General features: G+C 45.0%; 2 protein-coding genes across 11 annotated transcripts in view; both read right to left on the minus strand.

The window, feature by feature from the left end:
* The window catches only part of CENPI (centromere protein I), a 71,470-nt gene extending 65,298 nt beyond the window's left edge, over positions 1 to 6,172 (minus strand). For 2 of the 10 annotated variants that reach the window (XR_016228152.1, XM_008273128.5), the window contains exons 1-3: positions 3,856 to 3,926; positions 1,715 to 1,987; positions 454 to 591 (exon numbers count right to left, since the gene is read on the minus strand). Coding sequence is in view for 7 of the 10 variants with exons in the window: in XM_008273128.5 (XP_008271350.3) it covers positions 454 to 591; positions 1,715 to 1,931 (355 nt within the window). In the remaining 3 variants the exon portion in view is untranslated. Of the gene's footprint in view, positions 1 to 453; positions 592 to 1,714; positions 1,988 to 3,565; positions 3,986 to 6,032 lie in introns of those variants that run through there. The other 8 variants (XR_016228151.1, XM_089324517.1, XR_007912123.3 and 5 more) reach the window with 7 other exon arrangements.
* TMEM35A (transmembrane protein 35A) lies at positions 5,724 to 20,018 on the minus strand. The gene is made up of 2 exons (XM_002720372.6): positions 19,723 to 20,018; positions 5,724 to 7,494 (listed from the first exon to the last, which is right to left on the minus strand). Exons 1-2 carry the CDS (start codon positions 19,840 to 19,842, stop codon positions 7,111 to 7,113), a joined length of 504 nt encoding a protein of 167 aa, XP_002720418.1. The 5' UTR covers positions 19,843 to 20,018; the 3' UTR covers positions 5,724 to 7,110.
* Between the last annotated feature and the right edge of the window lie 2,214 nt (positions 20,019 to 22,232).

The raw sequence follows: 22,232 nt of genomic DNA on the forward strand, positions 1-22,232 counted from the left end.
GGGCCCTGCACCCCATGGGAGACCAGGAAAAGCACCTGGCTCCTGGCTCCTGCCATCGGATCAGCGCGGTGCGCCGGCCGCAGCGCGCCGGCCGCAGCGGCCATTGGAGGGTGAACCAATGGCAAAGGAAGACCTTTCTCTCTGTCCCTCTCTCTCACTGTCCACTCTGCCTGTCAAAAAAAAAAAAAATGGTTGTTGTGTATTTGGAGGCAAGAGTTTATGCATTTTATTTGTAAAGATACGTGATAACTGGTTATTTTCAGCATATGTGCACACAAAATTTTGGCTCATAAGGTAATCTAGACACACTAAAGCACATTTTATAACCTTACCAAATCAAATTTATCTTATGAAGAGAACAGTAAAAATAAAGAACTGCAACTGACTGCAATGAGTAAGTCTGAAAGGCAAAACGAATCGCAAACTGCTAATAAATGTACCCCCTCGACATACCAAATCTGCCACTGAGTGCCACATTTAATAGAATGTCAATTGTTTCTGGAGCTAATCCATTCTTCCAAGCCACATTCTCCACGGTTATCAAGTGCTTTTCCAAGATTTTATCTTTACTCCGTAAACTTCTAATGGGATCTGGAAAAAAGGAACAATATTAAATAGCAAGACCTTTAAAATTCTTTCAATCCTCAGCCTCAACAATTACAACTTGGGGGTCTTTAAAGGAATGACTTTATATAAAAAAAAACTTCCTAAAAACCCTTCAAATTCTTTTAAAATTCTGTAGTTTTTAAAAGGCTTATTTCCATCTACTTAAAAGGCTCAGCAACAGAGAAATAGATCTTCTACCCACTGGTTTACTCCCTACATGCCTGCAACAGCCAAGGCTGAGCCAGGCTGAAGCCAAGAGCCTGGAACTCCATCCGGATCTTTCATGTGGGTAGCAGGGGCTCAAGCAGTTAATCCATCAGCCGCTGCCTCCTAGGACGCACTAGCAAGAAACTGGATCAGAACAGGATCAGCTGGGATTCGAACCAGGCACTCTGATATGGGATGTGGGCATACTAAGGGGTGGCTTACCCACAGAATCACAACAGCTGCCCCAAAACTCTAGAAGATTTAACAGCAATAGTTATCTTCAGTGAAGAAAACAGTCATGCTTTAGTATCTCTGCTTTAAGCAATTAAAAGAATTGAACTTAAGACTATCATTTGTTTCGATGCTAGCTTCCCAAACTCTTGCTGTATATTATATTGGAATTGCCTATGAAGTTTATTTTTTTAAAGATTTATTTATTGACTTGAAAGTCAGTTACGCAGAGAGAGAAAGAGAAGCAGAGAGAGAGGGTCTTCCATCTGCTGGTTCACTCCCCAGTTGGCCACAACGGCCGGAGCTGTGCCGATCCGAAGACAGGAGCCTTCTCCAGGTCTCCGGGTTTCTGTTTTACTTTGCAGTGCCGGCATCCCATATGAGCGCAGATTCGAGCCCTGGCTGCTCCACTTAGGATCCGGCTCTCTGCTGTGGCCTGGGAAAGCAGCAGAAGATGGCCCAAGGCCTTGGGCCCCTGCACCTGCGTGGGAAGACCCAGAGGAAGCTCCTAGCTCCTGGCTTCAGATTGGCTCAGCTCTGGTCATTGCGGCCATTTGGGGAGTAAACCAGTGGATGAAGACCTCTCTCTCTAACTCTCTTTCAAATAAATAAAATAAATATTTAAAATAAATAAATCAATAAATAAGTGAATGAAACAATGTGCCTTTACCTTTCTCAAAGTACTCCATTGCTATCTGCAGCACGTCTCCATCTTGATCATCAGCATGTTCATCATCTTGCATTGGGTTGTTTTCTTTCGAGTCACTTGGTTTCTGTTTTACTTCGCAGGCTGAGAGATTGGTCTGGTAACTACTGCTACCTTGTGACGGTCTGTTTTGTGCCTGATAGTTCTTACCTGTCTTTTGAGGCATCATTACTGCATGCATTCTATTCAGAAACAAGTGTCAAGTTACCATTCATCAGCCAAACAGTACCTTTTTCCCTACAAAGACAAGGACCACATCAGCCCATAGTCTCACATTTAGTAGACAGTACCTAGAGTGTAACAGGCACACGACAAAGAAGTTGACAATAATCCAGAAAACAAAACCTATAGGTTAACTTTCTCAGAAAGCCCTTTACCTAAATAGAAACAATCCACCCAAGTAAAATTCATCAGCTGAACTGGTCTTCTTGTGGGAAAGAAGTAGTAAGAGTACAGGTAACATAGAAATTTCTCTCTTAAAACAGCTATATCAGCCGGCGCCGCGGCTCACTAGGCTAATCCTTCGCCTGTGGCACCGGCGCCGGCACCCTGGGTTCTAATCCTGCTTAGGGCACCGGTTCTGTCCCGGTTGCCCCTCTTCCAGTCCAGCTCTCTGCTGTGGCCCGGGAAGGCCATGGAGGATGGCCCAAGTGCTTGGGCCCTGCACCCGCATTGGAGACCAGGAGGAAGCACCTGGCTCCTGGCTTCGGATCCCCCGCAGCGCATGGGCCGTTGCAGCCATTTGGGGGGTAAACCAGCGGAAGGAAGACCTTTCTCTCTGTCTCTCTCACTGTCTAACTCTGCCTGTCAAAATAAATAAATAAAAAAACAGCTATATCACATAAGCAAGTCCAAAACAAACCCATCTCACAAACTCAATTTTTTCCACTCCCATTAAATCTCTCCATCACACTGAATTTGCTTTTAGTCTTTAGGCTCCCCACTTAGTTCTAAGTTCAAACAGCATCGTTGAGAAGCCAAACTGTTGGTCAGACTAAGTATAACAGAAACATTCCCCATTTATTAATTCATATATTCAGTAAATAATTACTGAATGTCATCTATGTGCCAAGCACAATTCCAGTTACCTGGGATAAAATAATAAATCAGTCAAGGTCCCTGCTGTCATGAAAGTTAGTGGGGGAAGGAGATGCTGACAGTCAATAAATAAGTAAATAATAATGAATACAAAGTGATGTGACAGAGATGGGGTGGGGGTGCAAAGCCTCTATGACCTGATCTTTCAGCTGAGATTTGAACGTCATGAAGGAACCAGCCACGTGAAGATCTAGTGCAAGAGGATTACACGGTGGGAAGGGAAAGACATGCCAAGACTCCCAAGCAAGAAAAAGTTCTGTGTGTCAACGAAACAGCAGCGACAGCAGGGTGGGGGAGTGGTCAGGGAGCGGAGCACCACCATCTGAGCTGTGTTGGAAGACCATGGTTAGTTGCACTGCGGTGACTAGAATTGAGGGGTTAGCTGCACTGTGGAAACTAGAAATGGGGGTCAAGGAGTGGCAAGAGCGCGCTTAAAAGCCTCTTGTAAGTCCGGAAGAGGGATGGCTGTGGTCTCCCCGGGGTCTAAGGTGTGTAGCGCGGTAGAGGTGAAAATTATTGGATTCCTTTGTTTTGGAGGGAGAGCGTACTAAACACAATGAAAGAACTGGATGTGGGGGAAAGAAAAGAGAAGAACTAAGAAATGACTTGTTAGTTCTGGGCCTCACGGGGGGAAAACTAAGGGAATGGTCAGAACAACTCAATCCCACCTCCCCAGAAGCGACAAGGCCAGAGCAGGAGAGTAGTATGTATGCTCACCCCCAAGGGAGGCCCCGGGTTCTGAGTTGTTTCCTAGAGTCCAGGAAACAAGGGCGAAGGAGCAGCTTCTGACCTCATCCACTGAACCCGCCGCCCAGCGCTTTCCAACGACCCCTTCGGCACCCGGCAGAGCAAAACTGCCAACGACTGACCCACTGAGCCGATTCCCGGGCTAGGAGAAAACCCAGCCGCAGCCACACTGTTCAGGATAGTCTCGCCTTCAGAAGTCAGGCGACCCGCTTCGTGCCCAGGCGCCCCATTTGGCGCGGTTCTTTTTAAAATTACTTCACCTAATATGTTCCGCCGCCCCACAGCCTCCGGAGCCCGAACACCGCCGCCCACATTCAAAGGCGCAGGCCCCGCCCTGCGCATGCGCCTCCGCAACGACCCAGGTGACGACTGGGCGGAGCGGCGCCCTCTGCTGAAGCCTGATTGGTTCGAGTACAGCTCTATGGCGGGAGGTGGCGCGCGCGCGCCGACGCTGACGCAGACCCAATTAGAGAATAGTTTGCTCCGCCTAACCAGACTGGGACGCGCGACGAGTGGGCCGTTGCTGCTGGAGTCAGCTGATTGGCTGTCGTTCTCCCTGTTCTAATAATGTTGGCATTCGTCATTTTGCGTAGAACAGGACTAGTATCAAGATTCTTGAATTTAATATGATCAATTAGAGTGATCGTTTTGCCCAGATTGACCCCAAGTGTCGGGACTTTGTAGGAAAATGTCTCCATGCAGAGATTTAAGTTAAAGTCGTTTGCCTTCTGTGAAGCCCGAGAGTTGGTAGGAAAGAACTGGATCCGCTTTCGTTTAACCGAGAATGGGTGCGGAAAATCTCCAAGGTTCCTTGAAACGTGTGTCCCCTGCCAGATGTTGTGCCATGTTGCAAGTAGTCGGCTGTCAACGAGAAATATTCCTAACTTTGAGGTCTCAATGACCTTAAAAAAAAAAAAAAAAACTGGCTAAAAACAGCAACAGGGGCTTTGTCTGAGATCTGAACTTAGTCCCTAGTTTAACCCTCTTACTAATGAGAGGAAAAGAAATTTAACGTTTCTCATTGACTCGTTGAGGCTAAAACAAGATTATAAACTTTAGGCAAAACTGTAGGAAGAAACTACCATCTTAGCAACAGATGAATTAAATTGATGTGTTTGGGAAAGAATACAACAGAAATGACTACTTACCACATTTATGTTTTTCATAGTAGTTTCTCCAGCTCTTACTTAATCATGCATAAAAATTGAGACTGTTCTATTTTTTTCTATGCTAACTTCTCTAGTAAAACTAAAAATTTCTCAAGTCATTCTTTATGCTTTTAATCATTTCGTAGACTCAAAGAAATATGAGTCGGAACAGATTTTAAGACCTCAGCAACCTGATTTTTTTTTTTAATTTTTTTTTTTATTTTTTGACAGGCAGAGTGGACAGTGAGAGAAAGAGACAGAGAGAAAGGTCTTCCTTTGCCGTTGGTTCACCCTCCAATGGCCGCCGCGGCCGGCGCGCTGCGGCCGGCGCACCGCGCTGATCCGATGGCAGGAGCCAGGAGCCAGGTGCTTTTCCTGGTCTCCCATGGGGTGCAGGGCCCAAGCACTTGGGCCATCCTCCACTGCACTCCCTGGCCATAGCAGAGAGCTGGCCTGGAAGAGGGGCAACCGGGACAGAATCCGGCGCCCTGACCGGGACTAGAACCCGGAGTGCCGGCGCCGCTAGGCGGAGGATTAGCCTAGTGAGCCGCGGCGCCGGCCAGCAACCTGATTTTTGTACGATGAGGCCGGAGTGTTGAGTGGTGAAATACCTTGCCCGACATGACAAGTCTGTGACACTGCAATTTGCACCACAAATTTAAGTGAGAGACCGGGATTCACCTTTATTTCACATACCTTCAATTTTTTCCGAAATAATGTTTTCTACTTTCCTTTGGCATCACCTAATCTAGTAGAATTTCCCAAACCTAGAAATTGTACTGTGATCCTAATTCTACGACATTTTGCCTTATGTGCAAAAATCACAAAAGTGCGGGAGAACTTAATTGCGATTAGAAAGTTGACAACCTCAGCAGTGCATTTATTAAAGGATTATATTCCCCCTTCTTTTACTTCTCCCTCATCCGAAGCCCTTGATGTGAACCTTTCTTTCCAGATTTTGCTATTTCCAGACAAGTTCCTCCAAATTTCAAAAATTTTTATTTTGAAAGAATGAATGAAATAAGACACAGAGGTATCAATTACCAAGAACAATGACACTGAAGAAAATACAATAAGTACTCTCCCCACACACAACCCCCCCACCCTTTCCCCATCCCCATGACACAATAATGTTAAAACCATCAAAGCACATCTAACAAGGAGAAACAGCAGTATGTAGTGAAGAAAGCAAATGTCCATACTGCTCAATCCAACTAACCCGGATCAAACGTCCTTCCCCCAGCTGAACTCCACCCACCCGAATGATTAGAGGTGTAGAGGAGACAAACCTGGGGTGTTAGACTCTGCTTCCACCAGCAATACAGGTAGTGAGTCTGTTAGGCAGAGAAACACTGGATACAGTTCCTCCACCGAATTTCGAATGATTTCACAGAACAGCTAGAGTTGGAGATTCACAGATTTCTAACGGGACCAATCCCTGCCCGCGTCAGCCACGCCAGCGGAGCAGCTGCCGAGTCCTCGTTAGCTGCTGGGAATAGTGGGAGTGAGGCAGCTTTGGGCTTAAGAAGCTCATAAAAGGCTGTCTGCTAACAAGCTTAATTTCAAATTGTTAGTAAGGGGCGGAGTCGGTTGGGCTGGGACAGGGCCGGGTGAAACATCCCCTAGTTCTTCGTGAAACATCCCCTAGTTCTTCGTAGAAGAATTAGACTGTTTCAACTGCAGGTCCTCCTTGTTGTAAGGAAACTCAATATGGACTATTTAAAATTTAAACAACGGTGGAAGTAGAGGCTAATTAATTTTACATATTAACTTAGCGTTTCACATGGAAGGAACTCTTTGCCTAAAGTGATGAAGTGAAGTGTTCAGCTCAATTTAGGCAGGGATTGCCCCCAGCTGTGGGAACGGGTCACTTGTTTTATACCGAAGGAAGTGGGATTCTCTTCATAGGGGGTTTATTTTATGCTGCCTTTGCTGAAATCAAGGTATACAGGGAAAGATAGCTGTGCAGGATTAGTTCAAGATAAGAGCCCTCTCCACCCGTGAGTGCGCACACATGCGCGCTCGCACACACACACTAATGAAGCACATTTTCCCCACACATAATCTCACAGTCACATGCGTGCTGGAGTCCATCTCACAAAGACACTTCAATAGTAGCCGTATACATGTACATGCAGCAAGATGGGAGTTGCCCCAGAGTGATTAAAGGTGGCGCACAAATGTCAATGTGGGGAGATCGTTTTAGGGGACAGATGTACACAAGCCAATAGGGACATTAACTTGCAGATTATATTTTTTCCCTTTGCCCCAGGATAAATCAATCAAATGAAAAACACACACTGACATCTTCCTGGGTGTCACAAGAGGCAACTGCCTGCAAGGTCCACATTTTGCACTTCCGCTTTCCTATGACACCTTCACTTTGCCCTGAGGGGCCTTCTCATATAAGGAAGGTTGCTCCTCTGCATTCCCGGGCAGAGGCTTCTTCTCAGAAGACCGCTCTTCCGGCTTGCGGGCAATCAGCAGGCGGCAGGTGAGCAGGATTCCGAACACCAGAGCGTGGGCGTAGCGTTTGAGGGGATCGCCGACCAGCTGGTGAAAGAAGAGCACAGCCAACACGAGCAAGAGCAGGAAGAAGTTGGCCACATCTTTGGGACGGCCAGGCACAAGGGTCATGACGATGCCACAGGCCACCTCGAGGGCACCAATGCTTTTTCGGAGCAGAATGGAGTTGATCCCCATTTTCTTCAGCAGAGGGAGGGCTCGGACATAGCTCTTGTAAGCACGCTTCTAGAGTGGGAATATCATAAGGAAACCACTTGGTTAACCATGATTTTCACCTTGGAATGAAGAAAACACAAGCAGGGTCCCTCTTCCCTACCATTCCCCTTTCCATATATGCCAGCCAAGGAAAGGTGCGCCATTTCTCACTTTGGACCCTAAACCAAATCCTAGTACTTAAGGTAAGCAAAAAGCAAGTAATCTGGGATTCCCATGATTTAAACCTCAGTAGCAGCACTGCTATGGGCTGAATGCTTGTGTTCCCCCACCCAAATTCATATGTTGCAATCCTCAACCACAGGGTGGTGGCGCTAGCCGGTGAGGCTTTGAGGAAGTTATTAGATCATGAGGATGGAGCCCTCATAAATAGGGTCCATGCCCAGGGAGGGGCGTCTGTTTGCCACGTTGCACCATGTAAAGACAGGGAAGTCAGTGTGTATAAGGAGTGGGTCTTCGTAGACACAGGAGGTGTTATCACCTCGGTCTTGGACTTCTTCGCCTCCACAACTGTGAGCAATCCATTTTTGTTGCTTATAAGCTACCGACTTTATCATATTTTGTTATAGGACTCTGAATGGATCAAGACAAGCACAAAGGGCGATAAGGCAGAGAAAGTGGCTTTATAATTTAAAAATTCTGATTGTAAATCATAAACAACATGAAAAATCTAAAAAAGAAAATTCACTTGGTCCACAAAAACCACTACGTGTCAGCTGCATCCACATTTTCTAGTCTCTGCCTTTGTCCAAAGCCAGATGTATATGAATACAAAGCAAAATGAAACCAGGCAAGTCACAGTATGGTAAGGCCTAACTAATTTGGATTTCCCTAATTTGCAATCTGTGATGTTTCAGAAAAGAACTGAGCTAGAGTTTACATTTGTGGAATCAATAAAATGAAAAAATAAATCTTTATAAAAAAAAGCAGTTCTCAGTCTAGTGGAGGTAAATAAATACAAAAATAATAGAAAAAAATAGAAAAATAAAACTCTATGCAAATATTATTTCCTGCTATATCTATAAAATATACTCAGAGAAACTCATTCTCATGTTCATGAAAAAAAATCCCCAAGCCTTGTCAAGATACTACTTTGGTTAGCCTAGTTTAATTTCATTAGTTTGAATTCAACAAATATTTACTGAACACCTACTATGGATTATGTATTAGAGATGAAGACACCAATAAGACAGGGTCAAAAAGCTCTCAGTGGGCACGGCGTCATGGCACAATGGATTAAGTCACTTATGATGCCTGCTTCCCATATTGGAGTGCCAATTCCAGTCTCAGCTACTCTGCTTCTGATCCAGCTCCGTGCTAATACTTCTAGGAAGCAATGAATGATGGCCCAAGTACTTGAGTCTCTGTCACCCACGTGGGAGACTCGGATGGAGTTCCTGGCTCCTGACTCCTGGCCCAGCTCAGGCTATTGTAGCCATTTGGGGAAGTGAACCAGTGGATGGAAGACCTCTCCCCCTGATCTTTCAAATAAATAAACAAATAAATCTTTAAAAAAAAAAAAAAGCAGTTCTCAGTCTAGTGGAGGTAAATAAATACAAAAATAATATTATAAAGCAGCATGGCCAGTAGTGTATAATATATGCCTAAACACAGTCCAAAAGGAGACATTCTAAGACAGAAGAAGGAGTCACTTGGTTATAGAACAAAGTAACCGAACTGGTGATCTTAGAGTAATAGATCATTCATGTTTTCACTATTCGGATTTACCTGATCCTCATTTTGGAGCAAACTGATGAGATTTTGTCAAGTGTCTTATTGGGTTGGCCTGCTGCTTTGTTTTCTTTAAGAATACATTCATTCATTCAATATTTATTAACTGCCTCCTTAATATTTATTAACTGCTAGGCACTGTACTAACTACTCCAGATACAGTTATCAATTATTCAAAAGCCCTGCCCTCCTGAAGCTTGAAGTTTATAAGGGGAAGAGTGGACATGTAACTATATCAGTCAGTAAACTATTACACATTCTGCATAAAATTATGTAGTGAGTATAGAGGTGACAACCAGAGGAAGCAGTCAAGTCTCCCTATAGTGACAAAAAATCGGGAGTAGAATCTTAAAAGAAAATCAAGTGTTTACAATGTCAATAAAGGAAGGGCATTTCAGGCAGAGGAATCTGGATGAGCAAAGGCCCTAATATGCTGCAAACGCTGGTTCAGTCAAGGGAAAGAGGGGACCTGAGATATGAGACAGGGGCGATAGATATTAATCAGATCATGGAGAATTATATCTGTTTTGCTGTGGAGCCTTGGACTTTGTCCCATAAGCCAGGGGCAGCAATACAATCATTTGCTTTAAAGGAAGGTCCCTCTGAAAATAGTGTGGATGATAGATTGGGAAAGCTACACCTGCAGACAAGGACATCAGGTGAGATACCTGGACTGGCATAATAACAGTGAGGATGCAGGGAAGTGTCTAGAGTCAAAAACACTTTGAAAGCGAAATCAGCAGAACTTAGCTCTTTTGTCCTAGTTGGGAACATGGCCACATGATCACTGTGGGTGGTCTGGCTGCAGGTGCTCTCTTATGTATTAACCTCCCAGAGTTAATGGACCTATATATTTTTTTCAGTGTTCTAGAAAAGATTTGCCCAATAAAAGACTTAATGAAAAAAATCAACAGAATATGCTGTTTTCTTGGGTGTGGATACTGAATGAAAGGGAAGAGTCAAGAAGATTCTTAGGTCTCTGACTTGGGTGCCTGGGTAGACATGTGTTACCATTCTCTAAATATGAGAGCCTGTTGGGAGGAACAGGTGGGGGGGGCGGGGGTTGGAAGGCAAGGAACAGGAAGGAATGAGGAACTGGTCAGGGAAGCCAAAGAGGAGTTTTAAGAAGAGAAAAATCGGGGCCAGCATTGTGGTGCAGCAGGTTAAGTTGCCACCTGTGATGCTGGCATCACATATGAGCACCAGTTTAAGTCCTGGTTGCTCTGCTTCCAATGCAGCTCCCTGTTAATGTGCCTGGGAAGGCAGCAGAAGATGACCCTAGTGCTTGGGCCCCTGCCACCAACAGAGGAGACCCAGATGGAGCTCCTAGTCCAGCCTTGGCCTTTGTGGCCATTTGGGGAGTGAACCAGCGGATGAAAAAAAAAAACCTTTTTCTCTGTCATGCTGCCTTTCAGATAAATAAAACAAACCTTTAAAAAGAAGATATTAGTCAAAAGTGCCAGATTCAAGTTAAGTACAGCTTGCCCTCCATAACTATGAGGATTAGTTCCATGACCTGCCTCCCTTCTCTCTCTCTCTCCCCCCTCTTTCTCTCTCTCTCTCTCACACACACACATACACACACATGGATGTTCAATTTCCTTAATAAAATAGCATAGTAGTTGCACATAACCTACACACATCATCGTGTATACTTTAGATCATCTCTAGATGATTATAATACCTAACATAATGTAAATTCTATGTAATTAGCTTTTATACTTTGCAGGAGTGGGGAGCCTTTCTCCTGCCAAAGGCCATTTGGAAATTTATCACATCATGCGCAGGCTATACAATGATATATATATATACGTGTGTGTGTGTGTATATATATATATGCTATATGCTATAGATGCATTGAATTTCAAGTCCCACCTGTGGTTGCCTTGACAGGGCCAGGCCAAATAATTTTGAGCTGTAACGTTCCCCATCCCTGGCTTAGGGAATAATGACATGAAAAAAAATTCTGCATATGTTCAGTACAGATGATCTTGCCACCGAATATTTCCCATCCGCAGTTGGCTGAATCAATGGATGTGGAATCCTCAGATGGGGAGGGCTGTCCGTACTGCACCATTGTATACAAAGGACTTGAGTGTGTATGGATTTTGGTATCTGAGAGGGATCCTGGAACCAATCCCCCACTGATACTAAGGAAAGATTGAACTACAAAAATCAGGCAGAAAGTCAACTAGGTTTGGAACAAATGTTAAGTCTCTAACTTCTGAACAAGTGAATATACCTCTATTTAATGGATTTATTTTTTTGAGTGGCACAAGAAAATCCTCAATGAGGATTGCGAGAAGGTTGATGGTTGGGGCCAGCATTGTGGTATAGTAGGTTATGTATCCACCTACGGCGCCAGCATCCCGTATGGGCGCCTGTTGGAGTCCCGGCTGCTCCACTACCAATTCAACTCTCTGCTGATGGCCTGGAAAAGCAGAAGATGGTCCAGGTGTTTGGGCCTGTTTGGGTCCAGGTGTTGCAGCCATTTGGGGAGTGAACCAGCAGATGGAAGATCTCTCTCTCTCTCTCTGCCTCTCCCTCTCTTGTCTGTAACTCTGCCCCTCAAGTAAATAAATAAAACTTAAAAAAAAAAGTTGATGGTTTAGTGAAAAAGCACGGTTTGGATCCAAATACAGTTGGCTTCAAATCCCTGTTCTGCCACTATTTAGTGTCCAGGAACAAATTATTTGCCTTCTCTGAGCCTCATTTTCCTGAGCACAGCTAAAACTAAGGTGAAATGAATGAGGCTACTTGCCTTGGAGGCAGCATTTAAAAGGGCACCAATTAATCCCAGTAAATAATATCCATGATGAGGAAAATATCAAACATTTTACAAGTCAGACTCTCACTTGCACTTTATGACTCTGTCTCACCTCTCCCTCAGCCTCATCCTGTCAGAGATTGTCATTATTTAAAAGCCCATCTCACCCTAGGTAACACAAAGTACTAGTTGTTCTTTCTCCTTCTCCTCATCTAGGTTAAATCATCAATTTTTGAGGGGGAGATTCAGCGAGCAGTTGACCAGTAGGCAGCATTGAAATGCTGGGCTGAAGCGAGCCAGACCCATGTGGAGTAGAGCTGAGCTGTGAATTTAGGGCACGAGGTGGTGATGAGAAGCCTGCCCTATCCCTCTCACTATTAGCCTAGACACATGCTGCCTGCCTACTCCTTCCAGCTCTGCACTCTGCAGATGGTAGCTGGCAGAGATTTGGGAAAGAAATCCATACGTAAGAGGCTTCCTTAACACTTAATGACCCTTTTTAATTAGTAGCACAAAGTTTCTCAAGAAGCAATTCCTAAGTGTAAGCTTCTGCCTTAACACACACAGGAGGAAAGATGAGCTTCTATCAGCCAGTTCGGAGCCAAGACTTCCAGATGCTGGCTGAGTTGGCTTCTGGAAATTCTCCTCTTCTGGCTACAACTAACCACTCTTCAGTCAAAATTAGATTCTTATCTATACTACAGGGGAATCAGTAGCCTGAGTCCAAATTCCGTGTCTTTAAATCAAATTCCTATGCCTTTGGCAATCTTTTTTTCTCTCTACTTGGTGTAACTCCATACCACTTTTTCAGTTGTTTAATCTCTTAAACTACAGCTGTGGATGTTGTTATGCACCTGTTGCCTCTTCCATTCCTCCTTCTCTCTAGAGGAAACTGCACGTGGATAAGCCATTTCATCAAATCTTTAATTGAAAGCTGAGTAGACACAGATAGGATCTATTCTCCAGGACTCCAGACAGGGAATGTTTAGTTTGTTGCAGATGGGGCTAAGCTCGGTTGGCTCTTGACATTAGCAGAAGCTCTTTATTCTTTCTCCTGTGGAGCAGGGTAGAGACATCTAAAGAATTCTACTATTGCCAGCCTCGTCATTATGCTTGGTCCAGAGCCACCTCAATTCTAACAATAGAAGGGTCACATGCTTTAAGTCTATACTAACTAGGTCTCTAAAGACCTTAATTGTACTGATAGTAAGAATAAAGAGAGTTAATAGATTCACTTTGTTGGGTCTGTTTTCTTTCCATTGCAATGACCCAGACCCTGACACCATAGTTTTGTAGTGGAAGGAAGCAAGAAAGGACTTAGTCAAATGTTTCAAATCCCTTCAGTCAAAGGCAATCATCCAGCAATATCTATAGATCAGAAGTCTTTTTAAAAAGAGTTATTTGTTTGAAAGGCAGAGCATCAGGGAGAGAAAGAGACAGAGACAGAGCTCTTCTGTCCTCTGGTTCATTCTCCCAGTGGCCACAACAGCCAGCGCTGGGCCACGCTGAGGGGAGCCAGAAACTTCACCTGGATCTCCCACATGGGTGGCAGGAGCCCAAACACTTGGATCATCCTCCATTGTCCTCCCAGGTGCATGAGCAGGAAACTGGATCAAAAGTGGAACAGGGGACTCACCTGCACTCAGATGTTAACCTGCTAGGTCACAACACTGGCTCCTGGACCAGAATTCTTAAGAGAACCTAAATTCCAATTTTAGTTTCACCCCTAAATTGCTTGGAGAAAATTTCTAAGCATTTTATTTCCTCAATTTCCATTTGGTAAAATAGATGAGCATTTTGGAGATTTAGTCAAAAAATATAGCTTCGCAATATCAACAGAGAGCCCCCCACATGCATATGCACACGTTTTATCATTAATACGCCACACAACTAGAAACTCATATGTTTTCAAGTCACAGTAATTATTTAATGCTAATAGCAATGAATCAAGCAGGTCCATTCTTGTGGTATGAAGACATATGATTCAGACCTGAGTCAAAAGCATATGGGGCCTTTCTTTAGTCATACCTACCCTCCCTCCCCTTTTTTTTTTTGCCTTTTTGTCATTTATTCTTCATAACACCCAAGGTCCATGATCTCATATTAATGACATTAAACTTAAGCAGCTCAAGACTGTCAAATAATATTCATCTTTCATTACGATTAATAATCGACCCGAGCCAGTTAATAGGACAAAATGAGAACAGAGAGCAAGTGGTTTGGTCCACTTCACTTCACGTATGCCAATTAGGTAAAAGGAAAAATGATGGGGCCAGTGCTGTGGCACAGTGGGTTAAAGCCATGGCCTGCAGCACCGGCATCCCATATGGGCGCCGGTTCGTGTCCCAGCTGCTCCACTTCCGATCCAGCTCTCTGCTATGGCCTGGGAAAGCAGTAGAGGTTGGCCCAAGTCCTTGGGCCGCTGTGCCTGTGTGGGAGACCCAGAGGAGGCTCCTGGCTCCTGGCTTCGGATCAGCTCAGCTCTGGCTCTTGTGGTCATTTGGGGAGTAAACCAGCGGATGAAAGACCTCTCTCTCTGGCTCTACCTTTCTCTATAATTCTGACTTTCAAATAAATAAATCTTAAAAAAAAAAGAAAAAATGATTGGGCTAACATACCATGTAATTCCACTCATATAGAGTCCCAAAACAGGTAAAACTAACTCACATTGCTAGAAGTCAAGATAGTAATTACCCTTGGGGAGAGCTAGTAACTGGAAGGGGCCCTGAGGGGAACCTCTGGGCAGGTGGCCATGTGCTGTTTCTTGATGTGGGGTGCTGGTTACATGGGAGAATTCTGAAACATCCTTGAGTTGTACACTTATATGGATCTTACATAAGGCCACATCATACTTCAGTAAAACGTATAGGGATAGGCCAGCCAAAGAGGGCATTGATGGAAATATATTTCATCTAGATGGCCCTAGTGCCTGGGCCCCTGCACCTGCGTGGGAGACCCTGAGGAAGCTCCTGGCTCCAGGCTTCAGATTGGCACAGCTCCAGCCATTGCAGGGATTTGGGAAGTGAACCTTTGGATGGAAGACCTCTCTCTCTGTTTTTCCCTCTCTCTGTAACTCTACCTCTCAAATAAATAAGCAACATCTTAAATATATATATATATTTCATCTAAAAGTCTCAGCCTGGTTGCTTGTCGCATAGACCATAAAGACTACAGGAGTGCTGCAAAATGTACTGACTCATGTATGATTTCCCAAAATTTCTGTAGGGGAAAATAAAAGCCACATGTGAATCATAGATCAGTGTTAAGTGCAATAAAAAGCCCATCACATGTTTAATTGCCGAATATGTGTATGAATGCTAAATACCTTTTAGGCAATTCTGCTTTTCACTGTCATACACTGTCCACCTAAAGGGGAAGCTGGCTGGCAAAGCAGGTCTTTCCACCTTCCCCATATTACATCTTAGGTCGCTCTGAAGCCTTTCAGGGCTCCAAGCTCCTTGACCCAAGCTTCAACGTGTAGTTTAGTTTAGTTCCTAATGGCTTGCTGCGTGAACTAAGCCATGTCACTTTGTATCGCAGGATCTCCAGTTCCCCTGTAAGGGACTAAACATCCTGTACCACTCCAGAGAGCAGTCTATGCCTCAGTGAATTACTACCTTATTACCTAGTTGGAAAGCAATTGATGTTAGTGATTGGAAGCATAAAAGATTGCCCATGCACATTAAGTAAACTGCCCAAACAAGTTAGAAGTGTTTCCCCCAGGGTTTACACAAACAGGAGGGCATTTAACCACAGATAAGCTAATCAATCAGATCAAGGAATCTACTATGAGGGGATGAAAGATCCAAGACTTGTCCCATTGTCCCCACAGCCCAAATCCTTTGGCTTCAATGTGACACGATTTTAGTATTTTCATACCATTCTACGTGTGGCTCCCTGTGCTTACGGGACAGAAACACTGCTACATAAAGCACAATACCAAATTGAAAGCAAGTCAAACATTCATATGTACCCAGTCACTGCTTAGCAGCACTTATAAGTGCTGTCTCTCAGTTTCAAATGAGCTAATGAAGGCATTTAGTCGCGGGACTGGCTGGTCATGCTGAATTCATGTGGGATTTAGAGTACTCTATAATGCTACTTGCTAAATCTGGAGGAGGTATGGGACAACGCATGCCAAACAGGCTGTTCAGAAATGCATCTGAAGTTCTGCATGGGGCCTACTGTGCCTTACCCAGTAGCAGGAGTGGATTTTTCAATATGAGTTCATTGTATAAAGGCCTATTCAGCAGGGCACGTGAAAATAGCATCTTATTCTTCCATCTAAATACTGAGCTCAATCCCTTAAACTGACCATTCAAATGAGTTAGGAAACCACTGCATAAAATACATTCAGTTATCATTATCACCTCACCTAGGGCATTTCTTAAACGTCTACTATAACAAACGCTGCACCAGACACTTTCCTATGCAATCTCACTTAATATTTACAACCTTCCGAGGTAGGTTTTATTATCCCCATTTTATGAATAAGGAAACTGAGACACCAAGAGTGTCTACACTTGAATCCAAGCCTGTATGACTCCAAAGCCTGCATTGTTTCCACTAAACTTTCCTGGATTCTCCAGCTGAGACAGAAGAAGAGTTCATAGTTAATTCGTCTGTTTGGTTTTTGAGCAGTGATTGTCCATGGAAGAGATAACACCTAAACATAGCACTAATGGTTTTAAAATAAAAAATTAACTTAAAAGCCAAAAAAAAAAAATCCTGTAGCATGTAAATTTGTAGAATTAGTTTTGAAGTGAAACAAACTTCAAAAATAAGGATGGGGTAATTGAACTGATGCAAAAAAGGAGGAAGAATGTGCCAAATATTTTCAAGAATCAGTTGTAGGTTCTGGCATTAAAAAAAAAAAAAAAAAACTCAAGAGTTTTGACCATTACTGATCCCCCTACTGGGAATATCAAGTCATAGTCTTAGCTTCTAACATCTGCTCCGTTAACAGCCTACCCTAAAACCTTGGATAAGTAATTAAACTTGATCTGCTTCAGTTTACCCATCAGGAAAAAAAATAAAATGAAGCTACCATGCAGAGATGTTTTAAAGAACAAATAATCTTAAAACAACAACAACAATGCCTTGAGATCTTATAAGAAATACCACTGCAATCAACCTATGACCAACACCATCAATGCAGAGGAATCACTCCTATATGGAACATAGAAAATTCCACAGAATCATTCTATTTGATGTAGGGTTGGGGTTCTGAGGAACTGTGGCCCCTTTCTAAGAAGCAGGTAATGGCCCCTGAACTGCATAATCAAGAGCTAACCAGAAAAATCTGAAAGGTGGTGACCAGCCAAGGCAATGCTACAATGACTCATTCATTCACCCATCCCGAAAATACATTGAGTACCTCTTTTGTACTAGAACTAAATGTCCCCTCCCCTTTCCTATGGTTCAAATATATAAAGCTGGGCTAAGCCTAAGCACTACGCAGTAGGCCCTGTCTATGCCAGAGAGCCCTCTGCTAGCCTGTGCTCTGATGCTCAGTGCAGGAGGAGACCCTGGAAAAGGGCAGTGTGAAAATCCTCTTCAAGCTTCACACCACCACCGTGATGTCTACCTGCCAATGTAGTCTTTCCATTCCCTCCAGAAGCCCCTGAGCAGAGACGCACTGGAGTGTGCATAGACACACATGCACACACGTATACACACAATGGCTCTATACTGCTGTCTCAGATTATACCTGTTTAAATATGTTCTTGTGTATAGTATGAAATCTTAGTATTTGTTTCTTCTGCCTTTCACTGGGCTGCAAGAAACAGCTCCACTCCCTAGGAAGAAACCTACTGTAAACCCATTTGTGGCTGGTCCTTCTCGGGAGCTCCTGCCAAGCTGGCAGGAAGCTTCCCCGTGACTCCATCTTAGTTGGATTGCCTGCAGAGCCTAACACTGTACATAAGGTGCAGCCCGGGCGGGGGGGGGAGGGGGGACTAAGGCAGCTGAGCAAGAGTTAGGAGGACAGGGAGTATACGGAAGAAGGGTGCTACACCCCATACGCTTAAAAATACCTATAGTGCACACACACAAACACATAAACATAGCTACATACGAAAAGTAAAGCCAGAGCATAGTCACGTATTTACACTCTGACACCAAACTACGATAGCCAAGACAAAACCATAGTGGCATTTCCCTTTCACCCTGTCCCTCTGCCCCAACCTCTTCAAGCCCTTTGGTGGCTTCTGCCACTCCACCCCACCCCTCCCCTCCTCAATGCAGCCTGCCTTGGATAACTCATTTTGACCTGATTTCACTCCCATCTGGTCCGACACTCTGGGAGGAGGGAAGGGGAGAAAGAGGAGCATATTGGGATTTGCCACTGGGGCTAGACCTAAACCCCAGGAGTCGCAGCCCCCCTCCCCCACCCTAGGGCGAGCCTGTGATGAGAAAGGAATGGCAAGCTCTGGCTCAAACCCTGAGACAGAAGCCAGGGCTGCCTGCAAACATTTTCTGAGCATCTATAATTTGCCGGACTCCATCCATTTGCAGCTCACGTTGAGGGGCCCTGGAAAGCTCTGCAGTGGGTTCCAGGAGAGCTATTAATTCCTTCAACATGTGAGGCTATTTCTCTCTGCCTCGGCCCTAACAGAGTCCCTCTTGTCTCTTGTCTCTCACCCTTTCTGTTCCTGCCCTCAGCTCCTTTCCTTCTTGACCTTGAGAGCACAGCAATGTGCCTCACCCCCCACCCCCCCGGCACACACCCATTACTGGTAGTCTGGCAAAAGCTTCAAGAAGCAGGTGCCCTTCAACTGGGGTGGGGAAAGGAAGAGGCAAAGTGACAGGGAGAGAGGTGAGAGACCGAAAGTGCTGGAAACATCCCTTGCCATCTCTAGTACTCCATAGCATAAGAGCAAGTCCTCAGATCGACCAACTGGGGAAAGCAGTCTCCACCCCCCACCACCCCGGGTTGCAGAGGCGATGTTTGGCCAGTCACCTTCCGTGATTCCGATTCTGCAGAGGGGGAAAGCCTGCAGGGAACCTGGCCCTGGGCAGGCACAGGAGTCAAGGTGGTGATCATGGACTGCTTTGCAGGAGAGAAAAAGCAGACTTTGCAGATTTAGTAGATTAGCCTACACACAAAACAAAATAAAACAAAACAGCCAGTTCTCCCTCGGGAGAAGGGCAAGAAGCAGAAGCTCAGTGACCTTTATCTGGGCCAAAACGGCTTTGTCTCCAGGATCCAGATAGCCACTCTGGGAGCTGGAGGGATACCTCGCCAGCCCCTACAAATTGCTTCTTCAAGTAGTCCATTCTCCCCGGCTCCATCCCTATTTCCCCTTTGTTCTTCCCTAAAATAAATCAACTCTCCAGCTTGCTAAACTCTTAGCTCCAGGGAGAGGCGTCAGGCTGGCAGACTGGTGGCCCAGACTTTGGGTGTGTGCTGGAAGGAGGGGAAGGCTCCTGCCAGTGACAGGTGCTGCGCAGGTCTCAGCCTCCTGGTTTACTTGGGGTTGGTGGGTGGGTGGCTCACTGGGCAGCCCCTCCCCCAACTGGCATCCAGCGGCCACACCAGAACAGTTGCTGCCAGCATAGCCCACAAATAAAACCGCTCTAGTCCAGCTGCTGCTTCAGAGCTGCAAAGTTGTTGGGGAGGAGGGAGGGTCCGGGGTGGGGGTGGGGATTGAGGGACTGGGAGCGGGGACTGAGAAAGAAGGGGGAGAGGTCCTCACAACCCCGTCCGGGTGCGCGCCTCATCACCCGTTGGCTTCACTTACCATCTCACTGTAGGCATCCTTGCTGAGCCTGGGGGTCAACTTGATAGTGCCCATGAAAACAAAGAAGAGTCCCAGGGCCACTGAGAGGGCCACGATAGTTACGGTTCTGGGGGATGCCATGGGGTCACCAAGGCAGGTCCCAACTAATCCTGCTTTGCGCAGCCGGTCAGTCTAGAGTGCAGGCAGCTAGCACAGGCACAGCTAAAGGGACGCTGCGGAGGCAGCAGGCAGCTAGAATGACAAAGGGAGAGGAGGGAGCTCGAGAGAAAAATTGAGAGATCGAGATTCAACCGCTCTCACTATAACAATCGCTGGGTCCTAATGCCCTACGCTCGCTCTGCACAGGCCAAAAAAACTGGAAGTTACACGAAGCCCCAAATTGAGGCGGAAACTTGGACTCTTCAAAGAGGAGCAGGTAGCTTAGGCTTCGAGTTCTGTCACCGAGCGGCCCCAGCCACGAGCAGTCGGGAAAGACAGCCTTTCTGCCACTTCTCACCACCACGGGCACTTTGCATCTCCTCCTCCCCACCTAGCTTGTAGTTATCCACTCCCTTTTCTCCACCTCTCCTTTCCTTTTCAAACCCTTAGTCCATGGAGAATTGTTGGTTTCGGAAGGAAGTCGGTGCCACTCAAGGGTAAAACTGCAAAGTTGCCAACTTGACTGCTGCCGAAACATGCTTTATCTTCCTCTGGCTGCAAAGCCTGCAGTGGCTCCCATTGCCCAGTGGTTAACTCCAGAGGTTTTAATTCGGCATTCAAGGCCCTCTATATTTTTGACTCCTGCTGCTTTGGGTGGATGGATCTTTCAATAGCTCTCACTGCTACTCACAGGCCCCAAGTAACCTGAGCCTTCCCTACCTCTCCCACCCCTTCCTGGCTCCTCAATGATACCTCCTCCATAAATGCTTTCCTGGCCTATGCCCAACTGGATATGACTTCTCTCTTCCAATTTTCTATAACAACAACCAAGATTTATTGAATGTTTACTAGGTGTTAGGCACTGCCCTAATTTGAATCTTTAAAAGCAACACGGTGAGCTAGGTATGAGTCACCATTTTATGGCTGGGAACACTGAGACCCAAGGAATTAAGTCACTTGCTGGACAGTTAAGTACAGCTAGTAAGTGGAGATCCAGGATTGAAATCCAGAAAGTTATTTCTGGAGCCCAGGCTCTCCATCATGGCTCTGCTGCCTTTCCTATAATATGTTGTACAATTAGCCCTGCACTTACCACTGATTTGATACTGCTTAGCACTGTAATTACACACAGACATGACAACATCCAGTGTTGTCAGTCCCAGGAGGTTCAGGGTTTGAATCCCAGATCTGCCATCAGATCTGCCACTGGCTGTGTGAACTTCGGTAAGTCACTTACCTTATCCGCACCTCCATTTCCACGTTTATAAGATGTGGAAGAGAAGTGTGCCTCAAAGCTTGGTTGGAAGAATTTCATGTATGTAAATCACCTAGTACAATGTCTAGCTTACAATAATAACTTTTTTAAAAAAAGATTTATTTTATTTGTTTGTAAGACAGAGTTACAGAGAGAGGTAGAGATAGAGAGGTCTTCAATCCGCTGGTTCACTGCCCAAATGGCCACAGTGGCCAGAGCTGTGCTGATCCAAAGCCAGGAACCAGGAGCTTCCATGTGGGTGCAGGGGTCCAAGGACCTGGACCATCTTCCACTGCTATCCCAGGCTATAGCAGAGAGCTGGATCAGAAGGGGAGTAGCCGGGACTCGAACCAGCACCCATATAGGATGCCGGCGCTTCAGGTCAGGACTTTAACCCGCTGCGCCACAGCGCCAGCCCCACAATAATAACTTAATGGGTGTGATTCTCTCCACTCTATAATTAGATCAGATTATAAGTATTCAAAAGAATAGGCACCACTTCTGTATATGCCCCATTGTCCTAATTTAAAACAATGCCTTTTCAGCACCAGATCCTAATAAATCTTTGTGGGGAGGAGAGATAAATTTAAATGCAAATGCCTCTGGGAGTGGCAACGCTAAGATTCAGCAATCATTTGTGTCCTATGATGGAAGAAATCAGACTCTTTTCCGATTATGATTCAACCTACAAATTACTGAGTGCACATGCATACAAGTGAATTAAGCACCATAGGAATACACAGACAAAGGAGGCACAACCCCTACTCCCACTGGACTCCTTGTTGTAGACAGAGGGATTAGTTAGAGAGGAGAGAATTTTTTTTTCATATACATAAAAGACTGGAAAAAACACCAAAATAGGAAATGTTTATCTTCACAATTTGGTTTCCAAATGCCCTACATTGATTATGGAAGTACAATTAGTACTTTAGGGAAGCCTATTCACATAGTTAAGCAACCAGTCATTATATATAATTTTTTTCCTTTCAAATTGTGTGATGAGACTGACAAATATTCTTTATAAAAATGTGTAAAAGACTAAATAATATAAGGGCAGAACAACTCATGGTCCCACAATAAAGAGATGCTCATATTTTTATTGGTCAATCTTGTAATT

Source organism: Oryctolagus cuniculus, chromosome X (assembly GCF_051225735.1).
Source record: "Oryctolagus cuniculus isolate XC-2025 breed Fujian yellow rabbit chromosome X, ASM5122573v1, whole genome shotgun sequence".
Lineage (NCBI taxonomy): Eukaryota > Metazoa > Chordata > Mammalia > Lagomorpha > Leporidae > Oryctolagus > Oryctolagus cuniculus.

What these genes read in the sequence shown, in the direction of transcription:
- TMEM35A (XM_002720372.6), bottom strand. Translation starts at nt 19,842, where the DNA reads ATGGCATCCCCCAGAACCGTAACTATCGTGGCCCTCTCAGTGGCCCTG. An exon ending in AGGATGCCTACAGTGAGATG is followed by an intron (nt 7,495 to 19,722) that starts GTAAGTGAAGCC and finishes TTCCCACTCTAG; the next exon opens with AAGCGTGCTTACAAGAGCTA.